The 27,678-nt window shown below is 42.0% G+C and overlaps 1 protein-coding gene across 1 annotated transcript in view; it reads left to right on the top strand.

Annotated features, from left to right (window-relative positions):
* The window catches only part of LOC137997676 (rootletin-like), a 31,367-nt gene extending 6,347 nt beyond the window's left edge, over window positions 1–25,020 (top strand). The window contains exons 7-23 of the mRNA XM_068843808.1: window positions 137–496; window positions 1,506–1,636; window positions 2,680–3,322; window positions 4,260–4,966; window positions 7,492–7,723; window positions 7,911–7,972; window positions 8,614–9,094; window positions 9,710–9,994; window positions 11,155–11,369; window positions 12,253–12,614; window positions 13,053–13,343; window positions 14,047–14,240; window positions 16,485–16,709; window positions 17,799–18,044; window positions 21,120–21,289; window positions 22,696–22,837; window positions 23,546–25,020. Coding sequence (XP_068699909.1) covers window positions 137–496; window positions 1,506–1,636; window positions 2,680–3,322; window positions 4,260–4,966; window positions 7,492–7,723; window positions 7,911–7,972; window positions 8,614–9,094; window positions 9,710–9,994; window positions 11,155–11,369; window positions 12,253–12,614; window positions 13,053–13,343; window positions 14,047–14,240; window positions 16,485–16,709; window positions 17,799–18,044; window positions 21,120–21,289; window positions 22,696–22,837; window positions 23,546–23,947 — 5,148 coding nt within the window. The 3' untranslated portion in view covers window positions 23,948–25,020. The remainder of the gene's footprint in view (window positions 1–136; window positions 497–1,505; window positions 1,637–2,679; window positions 3,323–4,259; window positions 4,967–7,491; window positions 7,724–7,910; window positions 7,973–8,613; window positions 9,095–9,709; window positions 9,995–11,154; window positions 11,370–12,252; window positions 12,615–13,052; window positions 13,344–14,046; window positions 14,241–16,484; window positions 16,710–17,798; window positions 18,045–21,119; window positions 21,290–22,695; window positions 22,838–23,545) is intronic.
* The last annotated feature ends 2,658 nt before the right edge of the window (window positions 25,021–27,678 follow it).

The following is a 27,678-nucleotide window of genomic DNA, read 5'->3' as shown; positions in this document are numbered from 1 at the left end:
ATATTTTTCTAATAACAGTTTTTTTCGGAAATCCTCTTTTCACTTGTCCAGTTGTTCCTCGACCTAAATGAGAGTAAACATTAGCGTGTCTTGAGCCATCAAAAGATCAAACGCGGCTCTTCCGCTTCATTTTCAGGAGAGTGGATTTGCAAAACGATCTGAAGAGTGGGAAAACCAGAGTGAGGCAAGCCTCGCTGCCATGCGTGAAGAAGCCGAGATTCTTCAGAGCACCCTCCGAGAAATCACGAATGCCGTTCGACATGATGCCGATAGTACATCCAAAGTACTGGGGTCGCCTGGTGCTGAGATCGAGGTGGTGGATGCTGGTTTGTTAGAGGGGGCAGAAGATGATTTCCTCAGCAAGAGACCCATTTCGCCATCACGTGCAGCTCGATTACGGTCCTCATCTCCTACTCGTGCCAGGTCTCCAGCTGTTTTTGATAACGCTCTTGCAACTGTTCATACCGCTCTTCAGAAGAAGAACGTGCAAGTCATGGTGCGTAAAAGGGCTTCTTTTAATTGTGTTATTATTTTCTGTTCTTGTCTAAGTTCTTAGAACGTTTTCTGTTGATTTCCGTACAAAGCCGATGCAGAGGTAATTTTTAGCCGAACATGGTATTTTAGCATGGCATTTTCTCTGGAGGTGGTTGCGAGATCTTGCAAACGCTCTAAGTGCAATATGGCATCATTTGGGCAAGGGACCTTTTATAACTTACATGCGCTATGAAAGGCGCGGCAAAGGCACGCGAATCGCTTTTCGGTCTGGTGCGCTTTAGAGCATGCAGAACTCAGTTATAATTTGTGCAATGGAAAAGCCCTTAACTGCAACTTGTCCGTATCGTATTTTATTAGATGCTGTTTTCCATTTTTTGTTATAAAATCCTCAGTCAGTTTTGTGGTTAGCGAAATATCCTTTAAGAGTTCCCTTTCCGTTTTGCTATGAGTGGTGATCGTCTTCTGTCACAGTGATAGTCAGTCAGTCAGTCAGGCGTACTTGGAGCAATTCAAATAAAAACAGTGGAGCGCGAGTTCTTTGTCGTATGCCAATTTGTGTATTTTATTTCCTCCTTTTAAGAATAATACAGTTGGTTCATAGAAAATACATAAGCAATACAAAATGCAAAAAATAGGAACGGAGAAGGGCACAGTATAGGGGAACTTACTGATAGGCCATTTCCGAGTTCATGTCCGCCTCCTCTTCAAAGCGAGTCTAAGTGCGACGTTTTTCTTATGACGATTAGTTTTCATTCATATGTAAAGTAGAACTAATTACCATCACAAAAACTTTGCAGTTAGACTCGCTTTGAAGAGGAGGCAGACATGAACTAGGAAACGGCCTGTTATGACTTTTTAACTATCTTAATCATATTCCATTAAATTTCCGTGATATGGTTCAGCCCACCAAATTTGCGGAGCAACCATCATCGCTGACCGCTGACCGCTGACCGCTGACCATAAATAGGATCTGTTTAATGTAAGTCATCTTTTACTTTCAAATTACACAGGAAATGAAGAGCAAGGTCGACGCTGCGAGGGACTCTGAGAAGAAAACCAAGAAACAGTTAGACGATACCGAAAATGAACGCAGGAGACTGGAGAAAGCACTGACAACTGCGCGAGATGAACTGGATTTCACGTAAGCACAGAAAACTTAGCCTTTCTTAGGCCGTTGTCCTCCCTATGAGTGAATTTTTTGCAGAGGAAATGAGTTTTCTTTTGGTAAATGGTAATTCGAAGGAGAGTTTTGGCACCCAGACTCACTTTAAAATAAGAGACCGAAGTGATCTTGACAATATGCAAGGCTCTGGAGAGATTATCTCAAATTTAATCGTTATTATGCTGATTTTCTTTGGATGATTTAAAAGAGACACTGATCTAACTTGCTGATCATCCAAGATTGCGAACGACACGGTCTTAGCAAAATAGAGAAGATTTTCGTTTTGAAATATCAGCCCTAAAATGTTGGACACGTGTACACGCTATTTCTCCAGAGTTTCAACATTGTATTTTGAGGAAGGGAAGCAACGCATTTTAAAACGGATAACATTGCTTTTTAAAAACTCCGTTTTAAAAACACAGAAAATTAATACAATTAAAGAAGTGTCCCAAGGAATTTCGTCCACCATTGTAAGCTTTTGTACATTATGCTTTTACTTCGCCATTAAAATGCTCCGTTTTGATGCTCCTTCTTCCCCACTAAAATGCTGTGTCCCCCCCCCCCCCCCCAAAGGTCACTGAAATGTTTACTTAATGCTCATTATACAATATTTCAACACAAATGAAGGCTCAGCCTCACAAAAACGCAAAAACGTGTATGTTACTGTACATCACAAATGTAGTATTATAAGTTAACAAAATATGGTATTCGATATTTAAGTGACGGAAAGTTAGTCTCTGTTATTATTATTGCAACATAAGCGACGTTTCAATGTAATTTTCTGAGAATTGTTCTTGTCGATTTTGTCGTATTTAACTTTCTATTTCTCTGCCAAAAAAAAGAATTGGGGGGGGGGGGGGTGGGGAGGAGGCGGGAATGCCACTAAAATGCTCGAATAATGCTTAATGCTTTTGCCTTGAAATGTTCGAAAAATGCCAGCATAATGTATAAAAGCCTACTCTCAGCCATGTCACTCATTTCGAGTTCTTATATCTACCATTTCCTGTGTATTTTCTGCGCAGGCGTCAAAAAGTTACCGAGGCAAGTCAAGACAAAGAGCGCTTCAAGGCGCATTCAGATGTCCTTTCAACAGAGAAACAAAACCTTGAAAAAATGAGGCATTCCATGAACGAGCAACTGGAGGACATGACAGTGGAAATGGAAAGACTTCAAGCAGCCAACAGCGAGCTCCAACGCCAAAGGGACAACTTGGAAGACGATAAAGATGATTTGATTCGCGAGAAAGAGAGATTGGGAAAAGAGGTGCAACGTACGAATCAAGTTATAGATCAACTCGAGACGAAGCAGTCGTCACTGAAGGAAGAAATTGTGATTCTCAAAGAGCAGCTGTCACGCTCCATGTTGGACAAGGAGGTAATGGAACAAGAGAAAGCGCACATCTCGGAGACACTGTCGAAGTCAGAACTGCAGAGGGCCGAGTTGGAACTTGAAATCAACAAAATGAAGTCCGAGGAGATCGCGTTGCGTGACGCGTTGGTGAAGCTTCAGTCGCTTAACGAGGGTCTTGGGCAAGATAAGATCGAGCTGAATAAGATCATCAAACAAATGGAATCAGACAAGACCTCCCTTTCTCAAGACAAAAGAGACTTGGAAAATGAGAAGAACAGCATTAGGCAAGAACTCATACGTGTTGAACAAGAAAAGGTGTGTAGTGAAATTTGTTTTTGTTAAGGAATTTGTCCCAAGTTTTGTAATTTATCCGATTTAATCAAAGTGAAATTGCTTGGAAAAACATGAAGCACTCTTGTTGGTTAAGGGCAAAACCAAAGAAATTCTCTTCAGTTGCCTTATGCTGTCAAATGGCGATTGTTGTATTTTCGGCGTTGAAGCCGCGACAAGAATTTTTCCGCGGCCTCGCCGCTCGAGAAAACCACTCGGGAGTTTCCGCCTCTCCCAGAGAAATTAAATCTCCTCAGCCTATCGAAAATCGATGCAGCTTTAATTCTCCGCCTCTTTTTTGCAAGTGAAAGATCATGCTAACATAGTGTTAATCTGTTCAGCTAATCACAGCTTTCTCATAGATTCATAGGAACCAATCAGAAATCGAAGCATGTGTTGTATCCGGCGCCAAGTGCTGGAATACTCGTGACTTGTGCCAATGAACCCAGACGCTGACGGTTAGATTAGTCAACCAGAATTGGAAGTAAAGTAATTACTTCGACCAATTGCTTAAATTCGTCGATTTTTCAAAAGTCTCAATTAGAAAATGAAGTTTGTGGAAACTTCTGCATACTGATTTCTATAGCCAATCATGCTTGACGACGAATTTCAGTCTGTGGTCTTTCGCTAAGTGCGCGAAAACTCGCTTAAGCAAAGTACTTAAGTTGGCAAATCACATTGGCGGCAGGGATTCAAATGAGTCAATTGAAAAGCGGGGCAAGACTTTGTCCTGCGCTAATATGGCGCGGTAAAATGCGTGCGCGCAAGCTACGTAATGTTTTGTTGCTGCTTTTGATTGGTCGAGAAACGAGGCGGGGTTTTGTCAGCTAACGAGGTAAAGGAATGTGAACCGAAAGCAGATAGGAAATAACCCGGCTGTCTACACAAATTAAAAATGGTCTGCCTTACAATTTTTCCATAGGTGGATTTGGACACTGAGAAATCCACACTTGATCAAAATCTCAGCATTCATGAAGCAAGCCGTGACAAACTGGAGCAAGAAGTGTTAGTGGCCAACCGTGAGAAGGCTGAACTTAGCGAGGCCCTGAACCAAGTTTCCAGAGAAAGGGATTCCATCTATGAAGAGTTGCTGACAACTCGCCGTGACGTAGAGAGACAGAGCTCGAATGTTGTGCGTCTGGCAAAAGAAAAGGAAGAGTTGACACGGGAAAAATCGAGCTTGCTAGTGCAAGTTAATTCATCCGAGCGGGAGAATCGCGGGTTGTCCGAGAATATAGCAAGCTTGAAGAGCGAGAAGGAATCTCTGGAGACGGCTTTGTACGACCTGCAGCAGACCGCGACAAAACTTGAGGCCAGGAAGGAGGCACTGGAAGCCGAAAATCAAGAGCTGTTGCTTTCCAAAGAAGCGCTGACTGTTGACTTACAGCGCGTGCGCAAGGAGAAAGAGATCGAGGAGGCGAAGTTACTGAAAGACAAGGAGTTGGTTGAGCAGAGACTGAGCCAAACTCAACGTGATGGCGACGTTGCGCTGAAGAGAATGGAACAGAAGCACGAGGAGGAGGTGGAGAAACTGAAACGTGAGAAAGAGAGTTCGCTGCTGCAGGCAAATCAGGAAAAAGAGGAAGCTGTTGCTTTGTTGAAAAATGAAAAGGAGGAGATAGGAGAAAGGTGATGTTTAAACTTCGCTATCTTGGGCGGCTAATTTGCCATGTTCTTAAAGGGGATTTGTCGCAGTAGTGCAGTTCATTTTGCGTAGTTTGTATAGGTTATCGCATGATTTCGAGCGTAATTTGGGATAAATAAGCACGAGTAAGTTTCTTCAAAGACGCACACAGGCCAGTGCAAGTTTTAGTCTTTGGAAAACTTAATAGTGCTTATTTATTCCTAATGGCACGAGAAAAACCATGTGATTACTTATTAATATTATACATGAGAAAATTCGAGATGGTTAAGCAGAAGCAACGCAAGCGTATCACGCAAATCACGGAAAAATTGCGCCATCCAGGGCTCGCATTTGCTTGGCTGTCAATGCAAAAATATGACCTTCATTGCACTAATTTCACTTTTCTTCTGCACTCTGTTTGGGATTAATTCACGTGCTCTCAGCCAATCAACGCCCTCGAATTTTTTCATGTATATTACTATACCTATTACTTGCCAGCATCGTATACCTTATTCATAAATGGCGGTCATATTTATAGTTCTTTTGTCCACGTGCAAATTAGCCTACCGAGCCTCATTTTAGAGCAAGAATTCTTTTCATTTCACTGTATGGTATCGAGGCTTGGTAGGCTAATTGCACTTAGACAAAATATTTATAATTGACCTCCATTTATGAATAAGGTCTATAGCCCTTGTTGGAAATCAAATAGTATTTGACGATAAAAAACCCACTCACTATGCAACGTAACGCTATCCCAGAAATTTGTTAAACAACACAAATCAAAGCTTCGTGACAATAATGTCTGTGGAGCATAGAGAATTTAATTTACAAACAACAGGGAAAAGTTGTTAGGCTGAAGAGTTTACAAAAACAGCAATTTCAGTCCATTTTCGTGTTCTTCAATATAGAGGTTTTTCACGGCAACCATGTTGCATGGCAGCGGAAGCCCATAAGGTTGAAACGTGTAACGGCCCTTGTGTTCTGGAAAACAAGCTTCTGAATATTCAATTTGCTGAGTACCATATTTGGAATAACAAGAGCGAGGGATTTCCAAATATGGTGCTTAGCACTGAAAAATTCAACCAATCAGTTCGCACTGAATATTCGGAAGCTGTGAACGCGCGTTACACGTTTCAACCCTTATGGGTTTCTGATGGCAGGAACAATGAAAATGTTTTGCATTAGAAAGAACACTTGTTCCCATAGGAAAGAGAATCTATTGTTCCTGCCATGCAACATGGCTGCCCTGCAGAACCTCTATTGCCCATCTCTTACTCCTTAAATTGCATTTGCTGCTTTATCCAAACCTTCCTTTAATCTTCCAAGTTTTGTATTTTGGCTAACTTTTGTGCCAGCCACAGCCCCTTTTACGAGCATGAATGTCCAAAATCGATTGAATCCTAGGATTGAAGGGGCAATATGAGTTTTCCTCGGTTCATCTTTTTTGGCCAAAACCGCTCAGAGATGATTTTCTGTGGCTTCACTCCACAGGACAATCACGCCGATCGGCGAGCGTAAACTGACGAGTTAACCAGTTTCGGATCGATCCAAGGCTCTGGGAAACTCTCTGTAGGAGAACATGCGCCGTAGTGTTCTTATAGCCAAAAACTGGCTATTTGAACCTTACGGCGCCTGCTCACTCCTCGCGCTAACATGAATGCACCAATTAGAGACGCTTTTGATTGTTCTTCACGAAAACCAATGAGAAGACAGTTTGTTTCAGGGTTCCCCAGAGCTCTTCTCTCCCTTAGTCAAGAGAAGAGCTCTGGGGTCGAGATTTAGTCTTCTATCAACTTACATTGGTCTTATCGAGTTCAAAGTTCCTTATCGGGCTGATGCGTGAAATCTGTGGTTGATTAAGCCTGGTTTTCACTAGCGACGCAAGCACAAGCATAAATAAGAGCGCTTATTTGACCGTGAAAACGGGGTTGACGCAAGTATAAGCACAAATGCAAGGATCCAATTTTTTCATTTTCCTTGTACTTGCACCTATGCTTGCGTTCGCCTGCGTTGTGTGAAAACGAAACACAGCATAAGCACATGGAAATTTGCTACGTCTGGCCAATTAAAGCCCTCGATCCAGATTCCCTGCATCTGAGCATTTGAACAAAATGGCGGATGCCGTGATTGATTATGATGCTTATGTCGACGTTCTTTTTCACTTAGCATAAGCTATTTATGCTTGCGTTTGCGTGGCTAGTGAAAACCAGGCTATGAAAATAAAAATGTGTCATCAATGAAGTATTATCGTATGTACAAAGCTTTCTCTTATCAAGTCGTCTTCCTTCCTTCCCCCCCCCCCCCTTCTTTTCATTTCCTTTTTTCCTCTCTTCTTTTCTCCCTTCCTTCCTTCCTTCTTTTCATATCCGCAGCTCAATATTGGATCCATTTGATACATCATTTCGTTCTTCGAAAGAATAGGAAAGAAAGCGAGAGAGAAGGGAATTCTTTCCTCTTAGTCTCGCTTTATTTTCTTCTGTTTCCTTCCGTGTTCTAATGCGCAGATTTTAATATAATATTCATGGTTTAGATTGGAGCGCGAGAAGACTATCCTAGTGAACGAAGTTGCTTTGGTGCAGAAGGAGCGTGACGATCATTTGTTGATGGCTGAGAATGAAAAGCAAGAGGCGCTACATGCGGCAGCCAATGAGAAAGGAGTTATGCTCGAAAGGCTCAACAAGACTCAGAGCGACCTGGAAAATGCAAACGTGGAAATTGACCGTGTGAAACGCGAGGCGTTTAGCCGTGCTGAGCAGGACAAGGTATTTGCAAAACTGTGACGCTTTCGAAAAAAAGGCTCTCGTCTCGCGGGAAGAACGCGCGAGGAAAACTACACGCGCGCTTAAACACTGCTTCTTTGTCGCAGCCAGTCTTTTGAATTATTAGTAACTTTGGTAGTTTCTTGTATGTTGCGGAATACCGATGTACTGTTGTTTTGTTTTTTTAAAGGGTGCTTTTGGTCAGGCTCAGAATGAGCTAAGGAACACTCGTAGTAAACTAGAAGACCTCAAGTAAGTAAATTAATTATGAAGTTTAGTATGTTAAAGTTGAAAACTTAAGAATCACCATAGTCCATACAAGGGAAAGCTAATGCGTTGATAGCGTTTAGCCTTAAAACGATTTGTGTCAGTTTCAGTCGCTAAATGTTGATTTGCTTGGTGAGAAAGTCGGAATACAGGGGTTGGTCAAACATTTCTTTTGGGAGAGATGTACTGAATTTATCGCTGATGACTCGGGATTACTCGGAAAAATCCGATTGCTCCGAACCGGATACGAACCTGTGACCTTCCTACACCAGTTCGACAGTCTTGGAAGCACTCAAATTTTTTTTCTTCGTGGCCGCCTGATTCGTCATCGGCAAGTGCATCTCCTCCAAGCGGAACTTGTTCCGAGCATAATTTTAATAAAAAAAAAAACACAAAAGAGGACGTGTTGGTGTATGTATTTTGTGTTTTAACGTGAATTCTTTTACATTGAAAGTGTGACACCTAGCAGTTTGACACTGCTGAATAGACTTGTGTTTTCCTCAATCATACATATCAAGCCAATGCGATTATTCGAGATAGTTATTGGCTTGAAATGGACCTTTAATTATCTTGAGTCCATTTTTCTTATGGCTTCTTTTCTTTCATTTTTTTTTCTTCGTTGCCAGCAACCGCTATCAAGCCGAGGTCGCGGAGCTGAAGACTCAGATTAAAGATTTGGCCCGCGTCAAAGAAAACACTTTGAGAGAAGTCAGTGAACTAAAGCTTCAACTCAAGATGGCCGAGGAAGCTCGGGATGGTGTCCGTCGGGAACTTATCGACTCTCATCGGAAAATCCGAGAGGGCGAAGAAGCTCGTGAAGCTGCTCGCAAAGAGAACACCGATCTAAAGAGGCAATTGAAAGACGAAGAGCACGAAAAAAAAGCCGTGCAAGAAACCGCCAACGAGCTGAGAGGCAAAGTTAAGAAATGCGAGGCAGAGAAGACGAATTTGAGAAGGACGCTCGATGAGGCCGGGCAGAAGATAGGGGCACTTGAGGATACCAAGGTCGCTCTTCAGAAAGAGGCAGGGGAACTGAGAGCGAGTTTGAGAGAAGTGGAAAAGGCGCGATTGGAGGCCAGGCGTGAGTTACAGCAACTTCATAATCAGGTGCGTTAGCGTTACACGCAGAAATTCATGGCAGAAAAGTGCGGATTTCCCCAAACGAAATGAACACTATTAGCTTAACCTTGTTTGTTGCCTTCAGCTGCAGTTATCGAGCAAGTTTTAAAATCAGAAATGATGAGCTAAAAGAAAGAGAATTTCATCGTGTTATGACGAGCAAAAGCCTGTAGTTGGTCGCTTGCTTTTAAGGGCTTACGAGAAACTTGATCTCTCTAATGACTTATATCAAAGAGAGTGGGTCCTTGTAGTTACGGTAGAGCAGCACTATTCCCTTAATGTATTCAGCCAAACCTATTGCAGGCGTCAAGAAGAATTGTTTACTGTTTATTGTAATAAAACTTGCCTTTACCACGGTAATAAAGCTAAGTGTGACTGCAACCAATATGTATAAGACGTTGTCTTCCTAGCGTTTGGGAATTTTTTCGCTATGAATTATTTTTTAAAGGCCCGTATATATATATATTTTGCTGTGACTGTTAGCCATTACCCAAACAACGAATTCATACTGATGCCGGGGGGGGGGGGGGGATATTTATTTATTTATGCACGCCTTCATTATTTAACTGTTCTCTAATTTGTAACCAAACCTCGGTGTTTCAGGTGAAGATGTTGGATGGTGAGTGTTTGAAGAGCAAGAAAGAAGTTTCCGATCTCAAAGATCAACTCGCGAAGGACGAACACCTCATCGATGAACTTCGTCAGGATAATTTCACTATAAAACAGAGACTTGTTGAGTCCGAAGGACATAAAGAAGGAGCCAAACGAGAAATGCAGAATATGTCGCGAAAAATCACGGAAATGGAAGAGGATAACCGCGTAAAAGAGAAAGATTTTACTGCTGCTCTGGATGAGTCGCACCGCGCCGAGCAAAAGTCAGCTGAAAAGGTAAACATCGCTTTTGTTTTGTGAAATTATAGTGTGTTGTTTACTGAGGAGCTTAATTTTAAATCGCTACTGAAGCAAGCAGATGACTTCATCGAAAGCGCACTTGGACATCCGTGCACGAGGTCGCGGGCTCAAACCCTGGCACGAAAACTACTGAGAACTACCTGGTACCTTCGAAATTTCAACTGCAAGTGGTTAGAAACGTTCCAGCCCTTTCGAATAGGAACTTTACACCGTAGGTCCTGTCATACGTCATTTCTTAGTAAAATACCCCGGGACGCTGTAGAATGCACATTCTATTTGCGCGGAAGGTACGATATTTCAGCAAATGTGTTCGGGTAGCCGTGACATTAGTCAGGGAGACTTTTCGGAGTGCTGGCACATGAAGGTGATGATGTAGATACAGTGACAGGAAGAAGAGAGTACTCTTTTCATCCTCGGTTCTTAGACTACGGAGCAAGCTTCGATAGTTTGCCTTCTTAGCAAGGGCATTACAGTAAATGTTCGGCTTTATTAGCGCATCAGAGGTCTCAGGTCATTAGTAACACAGAAGTATTATCTAAAGTAAACCCCTTGGTGTTAAAATAACTGTGGAGGACTTAACATCTGAAAATTATTCGATTTCTAGTCTTCTTGCACTGAAGAGAAAGTGACATCGCCAAAAGGTTGCACTTTCTAGTCATTTTTGAATGAGGAAGATCTCTCGCATTGATTTCTACTCGGAGGATTTTATTCCTGTGTGGGCTTCATTTCATACCGAATCTGTCCTCTAGCGTCCACTAATGGCCACGAGTTGTTCAGCGACCTAATGGGCAGAACTGAAGAGGAAATGCAATAGTGTTTGTAGTATTTTCATCTGCCCCGCTTAAATTACTACCTTTACAATACTCATACAAGGTGTTTTATAAAGGAAGACCTTAGACAGCAATGACCAGAACCAGGTTGCTGAGCAGCGGTTTTCGTTAAAGCAATGGTTTGCTGGGGGCGCTTAGTCTCGCGGGCTCAGAAAACCTGGTTGTGGTCATTGTTATTTAAGGTTTTTCGTTTTATAAACAAACAAACAAACAAACAAACAAACAACACGTGATTACTACATATTCCAAATACAGGAATTTCACTTCATGTACACGACATTGCAGTGTTGACGTTGTTTCTTGCAGGTTAAAAATCTGGAGAACTTGTTGGAAAATGCTAATCAGGATAACAGCGACCTCAAGCTGAAGCTATCGGGATCGGAAGGTCGCATCACTGGACTAGAAGCCCACCTGGCACGGATGGAAGGATCAAAGAACGACTTGGAATTCAAACTAGCCAGTTTGCACTCTACGCTAAGAAGGACATTGGGTATTAAACCACCTGGAGAAATAACCGGCAGGTAATTGTGCAAGAGTTGAATCATACCGACCGCCTACCGTTTAGCTCAGTAGCTAGGGTCTCGGATTTCCGCGCTGTAGGTCGGATAGGTAAAGGTCCGATCGGATCAACACTTTTTGGAAAGCGCTGCCTTTGTAATCACATCTGCAAATGGCTGAACGTTTTAGACTTATCGGATAAGGATGATACACCGTAGGCGCCCTCGTCTCAACCTTCTTCATGCAAAGACTTAAGTGGAACTCTTTTGCTGTTTTCGTTCGCCACGATTAACATACACCTGCCAGATTGTCGCCTTTCGACAGTACCATTCCCAGCAATATAGCAGGAGCATTATTACCGCCCACCGATGGCTCTGTTGGTTGAGCATCGGGCTCGGGGTCTTATACTAACTGAGGAGAAAGTGCTGCCTTTGTAATTACACCCTCAAATGGTTCCACTTTTAAGTCTTCTCGGAGAAGGACTATAAACCGTAGGCCCCGTCTCCCAAATATCTTCCTTGTTCATAAGTTCCCTTTTGGACGTTAAAGAAGCCACACAAATATTCGAGAAGAGTAGGGGATGGGGTATGAAGTCCCCGGTGTTGTTGCTGTCCTTTGTGAGTACACGTATGGGTGGGTGGGTATATCAGGTCCACATCAGCTAAATAGCTGCCAACCCTTTAACCTACTCAAACAAATACAAGCAAACAAACATGAAAAAAGCCGTGTCCCACGGCCCAGTGGTAGAGCAACCGAACTAGAAATGGGAAGGTCGTGACTTTGGCTCCTGCAAAGGAACACAAGGGTTTTTTCTCTGAAACTCCCCGAGTCGCCCTTGCTGTAAACGACAACTGTAGCAACGACAATTTCTTATCGCTGTTTTCCTTTTTTTCTTCCCGCTTTTAGAACTCCTTCGCCAACTCGCGCGCGTAGTCCGAGTCCACGTCGTCGCATGTTCAGAAGTCGGTCGCGTTCGCCCGAAAAGGGCATGGAAGAGACAGTTGATTCCGGGGAGCGCTCGCTTTCTCCGACCAGCAAAATGTCTCCGAGCAAGTCATTGGAGATGTCGGGAGAGATTGATCCGGAGACGGTTCGCTCTGCACTAAGAGACTTCGCCCAGAGCATGAAAGAAGCAGAACGAGAAAGAGACGAGGCGATGGCAAAGGTGAATAACTTACAACGTGCTATGGACGAAATAGCTGAGGACAAAGCAGAGACGGAGCAGCGGTTGCAAGCTCTTCAGAAGTCACTTGGAGAGGCAGAAGAAGGTACCATGCGCGATGTAGAAAATAACGTATGACCGGCACTTTTTTTTTTTTCATCTTGTAAACTTATATTTTCCTTTTAGTGGAGAGCTATAGCAACACCAATGTGCCATTTTACAGTTCTGTGCTCAGTTACCAGGCCATAGAATAAAAGCGAGGCTGGAGTTGACCAATTTTTTGATACAAACCTCACTGCTTTTCTTGTGTAAATAGAAACTTGTTAGCATTACAACAACATGCTTTACATAAGAAAAGCAATGACGTCTGTATCAAAACAAGGTCGACTCCAGCCTCGCTTTTATTCAAAGGCCTGGTACCTGAGCACAGAACTGTAAAATGGTCTTCCTGCCCTGTTAGTGGCACCAGACAGATTTACGGGTACAAAAATCGATTTTTTTCCCAAAGGGTAAGAACATTGAAAAACTTCTTACTGTTTTCCAGGTCGCCGGGGTGCAGATGGTCGTCTGAGTAGTGCCCAGACTGCGCTCATGCTTCAGGAGGAAACCATCAGACGCCTGGAACGAGAGCGCAAAGGGCTGAACGAGAAGATCGCGGTACTAGATTCCAGTCTTGCTCAGGCTGAAGGTGAACGCCGCCAATTACGAGACAAGGTCGCCCAGCTACAGCAAGTAGAGTCAAAGAGTGACCAAGAGAAAGAAGCTATGCGCGCGCAGATTGAAAACGCAGAATCGCGGCTGACTAAAGTAGAGCTGAGAAAGAGGTCCCTGGAAGGTATGTTGGTGGCTTCGAAACTATTTTTATCATGACTTATTTGCCCGCTGGAGTCTCATCTTTCAGTAGAGCTCACAACTTTGTTCATCTAAGGGGTCATGTTAATTAAGCCAATTAACGAGTCAAATCGTTTGCTGCTAGACACAATTCAATCCATGGGCCCCAGGGCTCGAAATAAAAGAAAATCAGTCGCAAAGTCGACGCACTTTAATGTCTTTACAGCATTTTAACACAAAAAACTGTGAGCCTGCAATACTTGTGTGTAAAGAAACCGCTTAAAATGGCGAATGATCGACGGAATTTTTATCAAGTTTTTATCAAGTTTTATCATTGATCGTTTTATCGTATTATTAAATGAAATTAATTGTGGCATATCTTCAGATTGAAAGAAAATTCACGGCGAGAAACAACGTATCTTTTTCATTTCTTTATTTATTATAGCAAAAGTAGCGGCAAAGTGGCAACTTCTAACCCTTTTATTTCGAAAGAGCGAAGGTGAAAACTAGTCGCAAAAGGAAACATTCAGCCGCAAATGCGACTGTATTGGTCGCAATCTCGAGTCCTGTATGAGGGTCACTGTTAACAGGGAAAAGGCTACAAAGGAGACATAGGTTTTGAGGGAACAGAGATGTTAGTAAAATGGGTTTTTGAGTGGACATTGACGTTGTTAAGTGAATGCTGAAACATTCTTTGCTTTCATTAGGTGACATCGAGAGACTTCGAATGCAATCAGCTGAGAGCGAGGCTGAAAAACAGGCTCTCCGAGAACGTATTGATCAGCTAATGAGGGCACAGCAAGAGCTGGAGACACGTTCGACTTCGCTTCAACTCACAGTCGACAGGCTGACGCTTGCTTTGGCAAAAACTGAAGAAGAGGAACAGGCATTTAAGGAAAAAGTAAATAAATAAATTGCCAGTCTGGACCCCTCTGCAAAATTAAATTGAAACATAGAACGAGTTTCAGTCGAGTGTCGTAGAACCAAGACCAAAGTAATTACTTTCGCCAATCAAAAAGGACGGAGACAACCCAGTAAACCAATCAAAACTCGAAGTAATTACATGTAGCCGACACAAAGCTCGGGAAAATGTGCACGCGCAAGACCACGATTGGTTTTGGTTTCACTTCTGATTGATTGAAAAAATGGCGCGAGAACTTTGAACCAATCACTGAGTGAAGTAATGCACAACCAAAGCAATTCGCTAATTGCTTTCGACACTCAATTGAAAACCACTCTATTCAACGGGAATTCAAAAGTTGATTCGATCCATACTTCCTAAGGTTGATCGATGCCATATGAGTGCTCTGTTTTATTGACTAATGCGAGTCGTAGGACAGTAACTTGAAAAAACCCAGACGTGGTCGATTTGCTTGTTACCTCCGAGCAGGGTCTCTTTTTGTGAACAAATTTTGACACGGAGAAAGGAGACCCTGCCCTTGCTCTCCCCGTTTTCTATTGAGCAAGCGCTGACGTTTGCAGGCGCTGGAAACGATCATCAAGGGGCCTAAACAAATTGGCCGTATTACCGGGTAGGATGAAATTCATGACTAAAGGGCCATAATGACATATATCGCATTTGTACTTCCAGAACAACTTTCTCTTTAATAAACAACAGGAATGTCCGTACAGTAATTGTATAAAATGCTTGAAACTTCGCTCAGTAGGTAAAACACTTAAAATTGTTAAGTGTACTGTACGTTCTGAGCCTAAAATCAAATCAAGAACAGGCCCTGGTAAATTACAAAGGTCAGTGAAATTGACATGTCACAGGCGTTTTGGTTTCTAAATTTATCGCGAGTGGCCGTATTAACGGGGTGAAATTATAGAGGATTCTACTGTTTGGGATTTAAAATTGAGGCCGTTGGCAGTATTAACGGGTGACCGCATTAACGAGGGTTTTCTATAAGAGAATGTATGGCCGTTTTGCCGGGCCAAAAAAAAGTTGCCGCAATAACGAGGTGACCTTATTATCGAGGTCGCCGTAAGGCGGGGTTCCACTGTATTTAGATGCATGCTTAATATCTCTGAGCGAGACTCTATTTACAGCAACATGGTTAGCCCTGACGTCAGGGTTATTAATTTTTTTTAATAGTAACTGTTTTGTTCACTTTAGGGGCAGAGCTAGGTCAGTGAAGACTTTGTGACGTTGGTTGCGGTCACACTTGAGAAAAACACAGTGTAACACTAATGTTGACAGTACTCTTGATACAAGTTGCGTTGACAACGGGCAACGGGCGAAAGACAAATGAAAAATCAGAATCCTAAGCAGGAATCGAACCTACGACTTCCGTAACACCGGTCGGATCCCCAAACCATTGAGCTACTAGAACTCACTGGAAAGATAGGTCGTTTTTAACTAGGTCCTGAAAGGACAATGTGTCCCACTGACTGCGGGCTCTACAATGTCATGCGCCTCAATGTTCACTAATTCATCAATGATGTACCGGTGTTACGGAGGTCGTAGGTTCGATTCCTGCCCAGGACTCTCTGCCAACCAACTGGTATCATATCCTCTCCTCGGACCCATTACACCTTTCCATCATTCATGGCAGTACTCTTGTGTCAGCTCTCTGGTGTTTTGAATCCCTAGTGAAACACTGAACAATAGAACTTGATTGAACACTGATGTCAATTCCCTAATGCGACCGCAATCATTATCTGTATGCAGGAGCCCATGACTAGGAGCCTCCCAATGCATTATATCCTTGAGTCAACCTTTGCGGGTATCTTTCTATTTTTAGAACTAATCCTTCAGCAGGAAACTCACATTTACAACAATTTACATCAATTTGCACAATTTGCATACATAGTTTTTGCTAATTTTGTCTTTGTTCCACAATAACTTCATTCTGATTGTGTGCAGAGCCGAAGAACTCGTGGCGTTCTAAAAATAGGAAGATACGAGCAAAGGTTGACTCATAGGGCTTGTATAGGAGAGGCAAGCTCCTTCTCATGCGCTCCTGCTGTGTGTCAGGATAGCCTTACGTTGACTAATTTGAGAAGGGAAATGGGACACTTTGTGACGTTTATCAAAATCGTCTTACATCTTATTTCGTGCATTTATGGGCAAATCCGACGAAGGCACAGCCCGACATAACTTGTGCTTGCCATCACAATAATAAATACTTCTTTTTCTCGCTAGGTTACTGAGCTGTCACTCAGTTTGAATGACAGTAACGCCACATCTCAGTCGCTACAAGAAAGACTTCAGCAGATGCAGCGCGCGCTCACCAACAGTGAGCACGACCGCAAAATCATGGCCGAGAGACTGGAGGCTCTCAAAGCTGCCCAACAGGATGCTAAAAGCAGATATAATGCACAACAGGATCGCATGCAGCAGATGAAGAACGAACAAGCAGATTCTGAGGTATTAGACTGTAAATACGATTGAAAAATGGCGCTGTGTCTTTTACTCTAAGAGAAAAGTTTACGCTGAAATACTGCCATTCGAGTTAAAAAAATTACTGTTTTCTTCTGAACTATTATCATTACCTACCTTTTTATAACGTTATTTAACGTTATTTCAGCATCCTGATGTCATTTTTGCGTCCAAAGAATTTCTAAAGGCCGGGGCAAACTGTTTCATCATTTTCTTCAACGTCTGTTCGATTTTGTTGAATGCCGGGATGTTGAACGATGTTTAACGACGGTGGACGATGTTGGACGATGTTTAACGACGGTGGACGATGTTAGAGGATGTTGAACGACGTTGTCTGCTGGGGCGGGCAAATGGTTTCAACAAATCATCAACATTTGATTCAGCAAAGCTTCATGAGAGGCCTGGTATTCAGTCCCAGGCTGCAGCCGCGGTTGTTACTAAGGATACGGACATCGATAAGTACGTCATTAAGAGACCGATTAGTTCGCACGCGCAAAGGGCTTAAACTTCATTCAACATTCGCGAAAACAAAAGAATTGTTGAATGGTTGTTGAATCGATTCAACTTCGTTTCAACATGTTTCAACGCGGTTGAAACATCGCTGTTTAACAAGATCGAACGGATTTTGAAGCCAATGTTAAAACCGTTTGCCCAGTAGTGTAGCAGCTCTCGAAACGTATCATTTGATTGGCTCGATGCTGAGCTCTTTTGTCAAGAATTGTCACTCTAAATCAAAATCTCTCATCCTTAAGATATCATTTGTATAATAATTGTGCAAAGTTCTCAGTCTTCTGTTTGTTCTGTCTTTGTGCGATGAAAAAATGCCGACAGGGCTAAAGTAGCTTTCAATTATTATTGTCAGAAGTCTATGAATGGTTCACATGGGCTTCTCTGGCTGTGAAATAATATCAGTGTATTAAAGTTTGAAAAAAAGTATACGGCATTATTCAAACTTACTTAGCCAGAACAAAAGCCAAAAACATATTACGGTCCTCTCAAATTCAGACTTTGCTTACATATTTCCCAAAAAAGTAGATTATTTGCTGATGCAATTTCTTGTGATTTTTATGTTTTTAGGTTCGCCGCATGGAACTCGAGGGACAAATTCGCCAGGTCCAACAGGTGTTACAGCAACAGAAAGAAGCCGAAGAAGAACTCGTGGCCCGAATTGGTAAACTACAAGAGGAAAAACGCGAACTGCAAGATCGGTTGGCAAATTTCCAGCGAGGACTGGCAGGCGCCGAGCAGGAAAAGAGGGAACTGGAGCGGGCGCATGTACGGTTGGAGAAAGACAAGAAGGCTTTGAGAAATACCTTGGATAAGGTGAGACCACAAGTTAACATCATCAGTGCTTGATGTTTTTCTTTTTTTTTTTTTGTTGATATTTTTAACTCCTAACTTGGTTTGAATTATCGTACCATTCTTAACAAAGACCTCCAGTATACCGCACTCCAAACCAAAATTAGACGAATAAAGCTTCCGTACTTGGCCTTTGTCACGGCGTTTACACAGACCAATTAAGGTATTTGTAGACGGCTCTTTAGACTGAGTTTCAATCGAGTGTCGTAAAACCAAAAGCAAAGTAATTACTTTGGCCAATCAAAAAGGACGGAGACAATCCAGTAAACCAATCAAAACTCGAAGTAATTACACGTAGCCGACACAAAGCGCGGGAAAATGCGCACGCGCGAGCCACGATTGGTTTTGGTTTCACTTGTGATTGGTTGACAAAGTGGCGCGAGAACTTTGAACCAATCACTGAGTGAAGTAAATGCAAAACCAAAGCAATTTGCTAATTACTTTCGACACTCAATTGAAAACCGCCCTAACTTCATTTTCCGCGCAAAGTTGTTTCAATCCGAATGAATGGCTATTCCGAGACCCCAACGTTAACATTAAGTATGCACGGCTTACAATTGGCTCACAAAGCTCCTGGGGAAGTCTCAGTTGGCAGGTTAATTGATCTTAAAATGGTCTCGGTCTATGAAAACGCCGTGACACATGTGTATACCAACGAGTTCTATTCCTTGGTGATGGGCTCCTAAGTAAACTAAGTCAGATGGTCAAACCACCATCCCACCCCACTCCTTCCGTTCCTTAATCGATGTCCCTCCTCTGTAGGAAATTACAAATGTATCTACAGTGAAAACTAAGGTAGCAACTGGAGAAAAATACCGGTAGCTGTTGTTAATTGAAACATTCGGAGGACATTGATTTTAGATACACAAACACCACGATATAGGGCACAAAGGGTAGATATGGGCCTTTGCCGCTTTCTGTTTTCCACTGTTCGCCGGTTAGCAGCCTTGGGAAATGTGATAAACAGCATGCAGTGAAAAACGAAACAGTTGATCATGAATATGAAAGGCGCATTAAAGAAATAGTGTCGCTTCCATGAAAGTGTTGTATTTTGGCGGCCACAAAGTCTTTTGAAAGTTAGCTCAAAATAGGTTTCGAGGTATTTGGCTAATAGGGACTTAAGCCCGGTTCCCACTCGTGCGACAAACACAAGCGTAAGCACAAGGATGAGTTCAGCGACGTTGACACAGTGAAGCAAGCCGAGGAAAATTTGGCATACGCAAGCGTAGTAACGTCGGAGAAGATCTAGTAAGATCCAAGATAGCATGCTTGTGCTCATGCTTAACTCACACCGTTTCTCTCTTGTGAAATAAGTACAATAAGCACGAGCACAAAAAAGGAAATTTCCTTTTCTTGTGGTTGTGCTTATGATTGTGTTAATGCTTATTTTACGCCCGTTCGTACACGAGTTTTTCTTATGCTTCGTCGTTAAATAGACCATTTTAGTTACCTGGCCTAAGAATGGAACTGAGGCTGCAGGTGACCTGTTTTGATACAAATCTTCGTGCTTTTGTAAAAATGTTAATATGGGCTAATTATAATTACAACAACACAATTTACATGATCAAAGCAGTGGGGGTTGTATCAATACAAGGCCACCGGCAGCCTCGCAGCCATTCATAGGCTAGGTCGCTGAGGAAACAACTGTAAAGTGGTCCATTAACCAAATAAAGTATCGTTTTCTGATGTTGTCGTTGCCGTATCCGTCGTCGTTTCTTAAACTCCCCAATGATGGAGTGGCCGGATAGAATTGTTTTTTAGTATTTTTATAACTGTCATGTACGGTTGCCGTTGTGCATAATTTTTGCATGGAAACCCGCTTTTCAAAATCCTTTCCCAAGTGGTGAATCTCAAAAATCCGGATTTAGATTTGATCCGAAGTATCCTCCTCGAGTGTGGATACTTTGTATTCATGATCCATTTCTGGGTTTCGCCAAAAAAACCGCAATATCCGTTATGAGATTGCACGCAACTCTGAGTTTGTCTGTTTGAGTTGTCATGACAAATAATCCTTTTTCGGATTTTGGTTTTTTTTTTTACCCTGAAGAATCCATTGACCCAAGATCAGAAAAAGACACAAATCCGTTCTTGGATTTTCGCAAAGAAACGCACCCTAGGTCTATTTAAAAATCCTTTGATTACATCATGCGCAACTAATTTCCAAACCCGTGCGAAGAGAAAACAAAGGATTATGCAGTGTCGCGGTCAATTGAACATCATTTTCGACATTGTTTTAAGGTTTCATAACCAGTCCCTTCATTAACTACACTTTACATCAAGGTTTTCAATAGACCACTTTCGATATATTAAAATTCAGTCCCAAACAAAAGGCATCATCTCGAGGCTCTGGGGAATAAACTCATACAAATCCTTATATTTATTCCCCGGAGCCTCGAGATGATGTCTTTTGTTTAGGACTGAATTTTAATATATTGAAATTGGTTTATTGATGGTTTTCATCTGACGTCACGGCGGCCATGTTGTTGTACAGAACAATGCAATAAAATGCCATTTGGAAATTTGACCCTATTATTATGAAAAACGTGTGAGGCCAATTTCTATTGTTTTGTACACCAACATGGCCAGTTCATCACGTGGTTGAAAACCAAGAATAAGGTGGCCCACAGTATAGGTGGTTCTCACGTTACGTAATCGCCGCTATGTTGATGAAAGAAAACAAAAGATCTCTCGTTTGCTTCTTTTGCTGGCCCACCAGCATTTGAAAATTACTCCATTGCGATCTTTGTCTCTAGAGCCAGTTTGGTTGAAAACTACATATTTGAGGGGCTACTCTCGGTGGGTAACAATACAATGGTAAAACTACAAAGCTCAATTAAGAATACAAAATAGAAAAGCGAAACAAGGAAACTCGGATAAAAATAATACTGTTGTAGTAAAGGCATCGCACCGTTCTGTTAAGCAAACTCACGGTGTGTTTGGCGGGTTGCTCAGCTGGAGCTCCCTTTAAGATTTTAGCTGAATTGTACTCAAGCAGTTTTTATGTTGTCCCAATAAATTTTTTTTCTGTCCTTTCGATAGATTGAAAGAGAGAAACTAGAGGCCGAAGAAGTGGGCTTGCGATTGCGTGACGAGCGTGACAAACTGGACCGATCGAGCACATCGTACGAACACGAGAATCAGGAGTTGCAGCGAACGATCCAAGCCTTACAACAACAGATCGCTGATGCTGAACATAAGCATGCGCAGAAGTACGTAGGCTGGTGTTGTTAATGTGTAACGATGCATCTGTTATAGATCAACATTATTTTTCGTGGGGCACAGTTCTTCTTTGAGAGATGGCGGGAACGATGGTGCCAACTAAAGAAGAAAAAAAAATTAAAATTGCTGTTTTGTTTTTGCAATTGGTTTGAAAGTTGACATTAATTCAGTTGCATAAAACAGAAAATGTACCATGCTATTTACTAAAACAATGGTTTCGCTTTGTGACCTCTCTCTGTCTTTCTGCTGCATTCTCATTGACTTTGTAAGGGTTATGAGGAAGATAGCTCTCTACAAACGTTTGTTCAAATGTGTCGACCGCTGAACAAAAAAACCCTTTGTTTCGTCGGCCAATACACCTTATGCCAAAATGGCCGCCATTTTAGTGTTCTTTTGTTTCCTTGCATTTTGTCAGTTGGGAAAAAACTGTGTGTAACAAAAGGTGGTTAATTTGATTAGAGTTCTAAAGTGATGAAGTCATAAAAATTAACTTTGTGAAATAATGGGATTTGGTGGGATATTTTGAAAGAACGACATCTGAAAGGCCTACTTGCCAAAAACTATCATTGTGGGCAAATTGTCTGGGAGATCCTAGTCCCGTTTTGCTCTGATGACTCCATACAAATCCTTCTAAATTTCCTTTTTTAAATTTCTTAGTGTTATGAACTGAGTCAAATTTAGAAGGATTTGTACGGAGTCATCAGAGCCTAGCTGGGCTAATATCTCAAAGACACTTTGCCCTGGAATGCTAATTTTTGGCCAGTTGGCCTTTTGGATGTTGTTCTTTCTTAATACCCCGAAAAAATCCCATAATTTCACAAATTGAATTTTTATGACGTCACACTTTAGGACTGTACTTATGTGATTGACATTATGACACACCTTTCTTCAATGTTTCCACAAAAGCTGTCACTTGATCATCTCCAACGCCAACTTACTCCCCTGGGCCTTGTATCACATGAGTGAGGAGACGATGCAGCAATTGGCCCCTTGTGGCCTCGCTTTCAAACGTAAAATTCAAAAGAATATTTGACCTTGAGCGAGGCCAAAAGGACCAATTTGCAGTCAAACAAAAGAATACTAAAATGGCGGCCAATTTGCTTATCCCTGTTTTGAGTAGCATGAAGTGAGTGACTCTATTGCTACCTCCCCTGGACAGGATGCTAGTCCATCGCAGAGTTTACCCCCAGCAGTACGTAGCCGGTACTCGTTTACACACCTGCGTGGACAGAGACAGTGTGGAGGAACGTTTCTTGAGATAAGCCTCCAAGCAGCAACCCTGGGATTGGGGTTCCGAAGCGCTAACCACTACACCATGGTGCCTCGTATACGAACCCGAATCATCATTGCGAAAAGGATTGTTGCATTGGGATTTATATATTGTTTTGACTTTTAGGCTGGTGGAACTGACAAGCCGACATCGTCAAGAGGTAGAACTGGAAAGTGAGAGATCAAAGCAGTCGCAAAGCCAACTCGAGAAGACACAGGTGGCCAGAGAACGAGCCCACAAGCAGCGAGTCAAGGGTCTCGAGGAACAGGTTACTATCTGCTTTTGGTCAAATCTCTCACGGGCGCCATAATTGGCTAGTTTAGGGAGCCGTATTCTGCAGTGGGACTCGCTCTTTGTCCAGGAGCAAGCAATTACAATTAGATGCACGCGTCACGAAATCTCTCCTTGCTTTTCTACCCAAATGCAATATCACGTTTATAAGAATATAGACAATCAGTTTTACAAAGTGTCCGCTAAACTATGCTTCTCAAGTAAGGATAAACAGGTTGATTTACCCTGACATTCGTTTTATTGTTGGAAATAGATAGCATATGTCTACACACTTCGTGTTAGATATCAAATTTGGGCATGCATCTAATGACTTTCATTTTTCGACATAGTATGTTTCGGCTTGTTGTTTGTTTGTTTTCAATTGAAGTGCAAAAACGACGTTACTTGCTGTAAAGGCAGTGCGGCCCAGTTGTTAGGGCGCTTGCTTTGAGATCTGGGGATCCGGGGTTCAAGACATGGTCCCTGGTTCAACTTCTCAGCTCCTCCGGCCGGTTGGAATTCTCAATAGTTGTTGTTATCAGATATCAGATAGCCATCAAACGGTTAACCGTCGCCAACAAGTGAATTGGCTCGATTGAACAGGTTTGCCATTTATACCCATACCGAAACCTAATTTTGCCACCTGTAACTTTTCTCCGCTTCGCAAGTATTTTAATACAATCCTTCGTTTTATTTTTTTGTATAGGTGGCTACATTGAAAGACCAGCTTTCCAAAGAGATTCAAAAGAAACAATCTTACATCACGCGGACTGCACAGAAATCAGATGAAATACGGGATCTTCGAGGCAAACTGGAGGACTCACTTCACACCGTAGCACGTGACACTGTATACGAACCATCGGTGCTAGAACGCGAATCTCAGAAACTTGAGGACTCTGTAGATGCAAGCTACTCAACTTCGCCCATGCGCCGAACCAAATCTGCCTCACCTCCAGTCAAATTCCCGACCGACAAGATAACGACAAGCACGCCAGCCTATGCCGGAATCTCTCCATCTCGCCGAACAACTCCGATTTCGTCTTCGTTGGCTCGCCGCGGTACCCCCGGAGTTAGCCCATTACGCAAAACTAGAAAGTCAACCACATGAACTCACATTCTTTTATTCTTAGGTTTTCCTTTAAATTAGCGTTTTATCCATTTGAACCTTCTTGTTTGGAGCTACAGAAAAGCGAAATTTATTGTCATACATTGTTTCCACTGACTGTCTTAAGTTAGCTTTGCAAAATCGTTCTCCAACGTTTGTGAATTGATCATTTTCTTTTGAAAAGTATTACGTTGTAATCACCATATCTTATATTTTACTCCGCTGATTTTAGCTTTTTGATTGAAATAGATATCGATTTTAAACCCATTCTTGCTATAGATCCAAAGAAGATGTTGTATTTGATTTTCGCTCAGCATGGTGTGTGATTGCCACTGCTTAGGGCCGGGGTTCAAAACGTTTTAGACAAAATCGCGCTTTCCGGCCCTGTTGAAAGGGAACCTCCATTCTTACTAAAAAATAAGTTTAAACCGAAGGAAATTACGTTTATCCAAATTTGTTTGTAAAACAGTGTTCATATCAAGAAAACTGAATTTTAAAATCGCTTATTTTCACTTTCAAATTTCGCGGACGCAGCCATCTTGAATACTTGTGATGTGTTTAGGTTGCCTTATTGTTCTGATACAAAGACCTTTTGTCTAGTAACAATAGAGTAACCGTAACACGTCACAATTATTCAAGATGGCGGCGCCCGTGAAATTTGAAAACAAAAATAGGCAATTCTAAAACTTATTTATTTCGGATACAAACACTTTCTTTGAAAATACTTTAGACTGACTTGACTGTAACGGTTATTTTCTGTGATTTAAGGTTATATTTTCGTTGAAGTGCAGGTTCCCTGTAACGCCTCTTGACCGTGGATTGTATCTTTAGTTCACTGCATATGATTGACTGACTGACGGAACATCAACAGTATCCTGATGCTTCCGCTGTTTGAAAAAAAGTGATTCTTGATAAACTTGCAAAGTTTACATCAATTTCATTTTAAACAATATCTTTTTGAAAAGCGTGTATTATTTATTTGACCTTGAAGGAATTAAACGTGTAACTTATTTTATGTATCCAAAAGAGTGATTAGTCATCTTGAAGTTTTAATAAAAGTGATTGCTATGAGTGAATTTGCGAGCATGTTATTGCACTAATCAGAGTATGCAGCATTATTTAGGAGGGAAAGAGAAAAAAATGCGTGCGAAAAATGAGTGGGGACCCAAGCCCCCACTCGCTTTTTCCACGCAGCTGTTTTCGTTTTCCCGACTATCTGGGAGCCTGGAACAGGCTATATTTTCGTTATTTTTTGAGTAATGTGTTAATTAAAAAGTTTAATTTGCGATGACCGGTAAAAAGAAAACAAGTGTAGAATTGACAAAAAGTTAAACTGAAGTAAATTTAAAATGACTTGTGAAATGAAATGTCACGCAAATGCAGAAAAATGCTGACCAAAACACAACGCTCTGGCATCATGATTGCCGTTGAATTTACAATATATTTTACTTCTCTGCTATCTGTGCATACATACTGTTCTGTCTGTGGCCCGAGTTTTCAGTTGATGTACTTTGCCTGTGTACGTCCGCCTCCTCCCCTGGAAAAAAATCGGGTAGAGAGACGTCTGTGTAATGCCGACGCTAATCGTGTTCCGGAATAATTTTGCATAAATTAAGTTTGTTCCTTTCCGCTGACCAAAATGGCAGTCTCCTTTGATTTCATTTTCAAAATGGCGTCCAGTATGTCATCGAGCGTGACTTTCCAACGAGCTGTCGACCGTATTTGCGAGACTTTCAATATTCGCTCACTCTATCCAGAGCAAGAAGAATGTTTGAAAGAACTTCTGGGAGGAAAAGACGTATATGCAAGCCTTCCTACAGGATATGGAAAGTCAGTTATCTTTTATGCTGCTCCAATCGTAGCCGATCAAGTCTTCGAAAGAACACGTGGAAGCAGTAAGATTGTTATCATATCTCCACTAAAAACGCTGATGGAAGATCAAGTCGTCTACCTGAAATCCCTGGGTTTGTCTGCTATTTCACTGCACGATGAACAATCCGTGTCGTATTTGACGTATATGCCTGTCGCAAAGAATCGTTGACTTCTCTCAAGGTGGAAATAAGTTCCCTTGTTTTCTTTAATTTCACGAGGCAACACCGACAAATGTAAGAAGAAGATAATTCTACTCTGAAATCCAGGGGTGACATCTCCGATTTTACGTTGAATTCGGTACATCCGTCGACTAGATTTTATCCCCTTTCTTAACAATAGCCACGCAACAAAGAACACAGGCACTCGCCAAAGGTGCAGCTAGCATCATTGATCAGATCACATTTTCGTTTTGAGATAGCCGAAATGTAAAACGAAAAAATATTATTTTTGATAGCTGTCTCAAATGATCTGTGTTTTCACGACTCGCGGGAAAACCATCAATTCACCAATCACAACATAGGAAAGCGCTTTCGTCATAACATCAACATAACAACCGATCAGACGTTTTCCCCGACATTCCGGGAAAACCACTCGCCGTACACGATCAGCGTCGGCATTACAGAGACGTCTCTCTCTCCGATTTTTTCCAGGGGAGGAGGCAGATGTACACAGGCTATTAAAAACTCGACCTACTCCATTTACTGTCAAAAAGGGTTCCTTAGAAAAGTTATGGTAAAGCGCATGCGTTACTAGTGACGTGGGTGGCAAGTGGTCATGGACCCCAGACCCCACTTTTCTTTCGGTCGGCATCAAGAACACATGGCTTTAAACGGTCAGGAACAGCTTTGTCCACTAACTTGTGCACGGAGAAGAGATCTCTTAAACTATACCAGAATGAGCACAATTCAGTCAAGGAAACTGGAGAAACGGCCAAAAGAAACCATGTAACACTGACCTGAACTCTCCATGAAAAGCTTGCTCCATTACCCACCTACCTTTCTGAGCACCTAATTCTAAGATGATGAAAGGTTTCTCAGAAACTCTTCCTACCAAAATAAAACCTACCAAATGCCCAGCAAGTTAAAAAAGAAATGAGGCAAGGAAAGCGAAAAGAGAGGGAAGGAGAGAAAGCGAAAAGTGAAAGTCGAAAGTGTTGTGTTACGTTTAAACCCAAAAACTATGTGGAAATTTTGCTTTTTACGCATGCCGAACTTTGCAAGCGCTTATTTTGCACCTGGCTGAAAAGGCCGTGGAGTGTATAACCTGGAAACGGGTTTGTAGGGTAGGTTTAGCTCTTAAACAGCACGACAGTGGACCAAAAAACCTGGCTGAAAAGGCCGCGGAGTCTATAACCTGGAAACGGGTTTGTAGGGTAGGTTTAGCTCTTAAACAGCACGACAGTGACCAAAAAACCCCTCAACTAGCTTCAAAACGTGTTTTTCGGCCAAATCTCTAGTAGCCAAAGGGTTAATACGTATTTTACGAATGCGCATGCGTTCTGTACTAACTCTGCTTACCACATGAACAAGAACAAGGAAAAAAATTCAGAACTGTAGACTATCCCTAGTTTTTATTACATGAATAGAGGAGCTACCGTAGTCAAGGGGTTAATCACGCATGGCTCAGGGACCGATAAATCTCTCCCTCTTTGGATCGAAAGTAGCACGGGGGACCCCAGACCAAGTTTTTGCTTTTTTTTTTAATTATTTTTTTTCCACTCAAAAAATGTTTAGAAACGAATTTTACGGTAAAATCTAACGGTAAAAAAACAGCAACGGCAATTATAGACCGTTCAACGGTCATTTACAAATTGAAGGATCATGTGCTTTTTTTTATATATCTTAGAAATGCGCATGCGTTCT

This window comes from Montipora foliosa, chromosome 3 (genome assembly GCF_036669935.1).
Source record: "Montipora foliosa isolate CH-2021 chromosome 3, ASM3666993v2, whole genome shotgun sequence".
In the NCBI taxonomy this organism is placed as follows: domain Eukaryota; kingdom Metazoa; phylum Cnidaria; class Anthozoa; order Scleractinia; family Acroporidae; genus Montipora; species Montipora foliosa.
The sequence above is the reverse complement of the archived record's forward strand: the minus strand, read 5'-3'. Positions and strand labels throughout refer to the sequence as shown.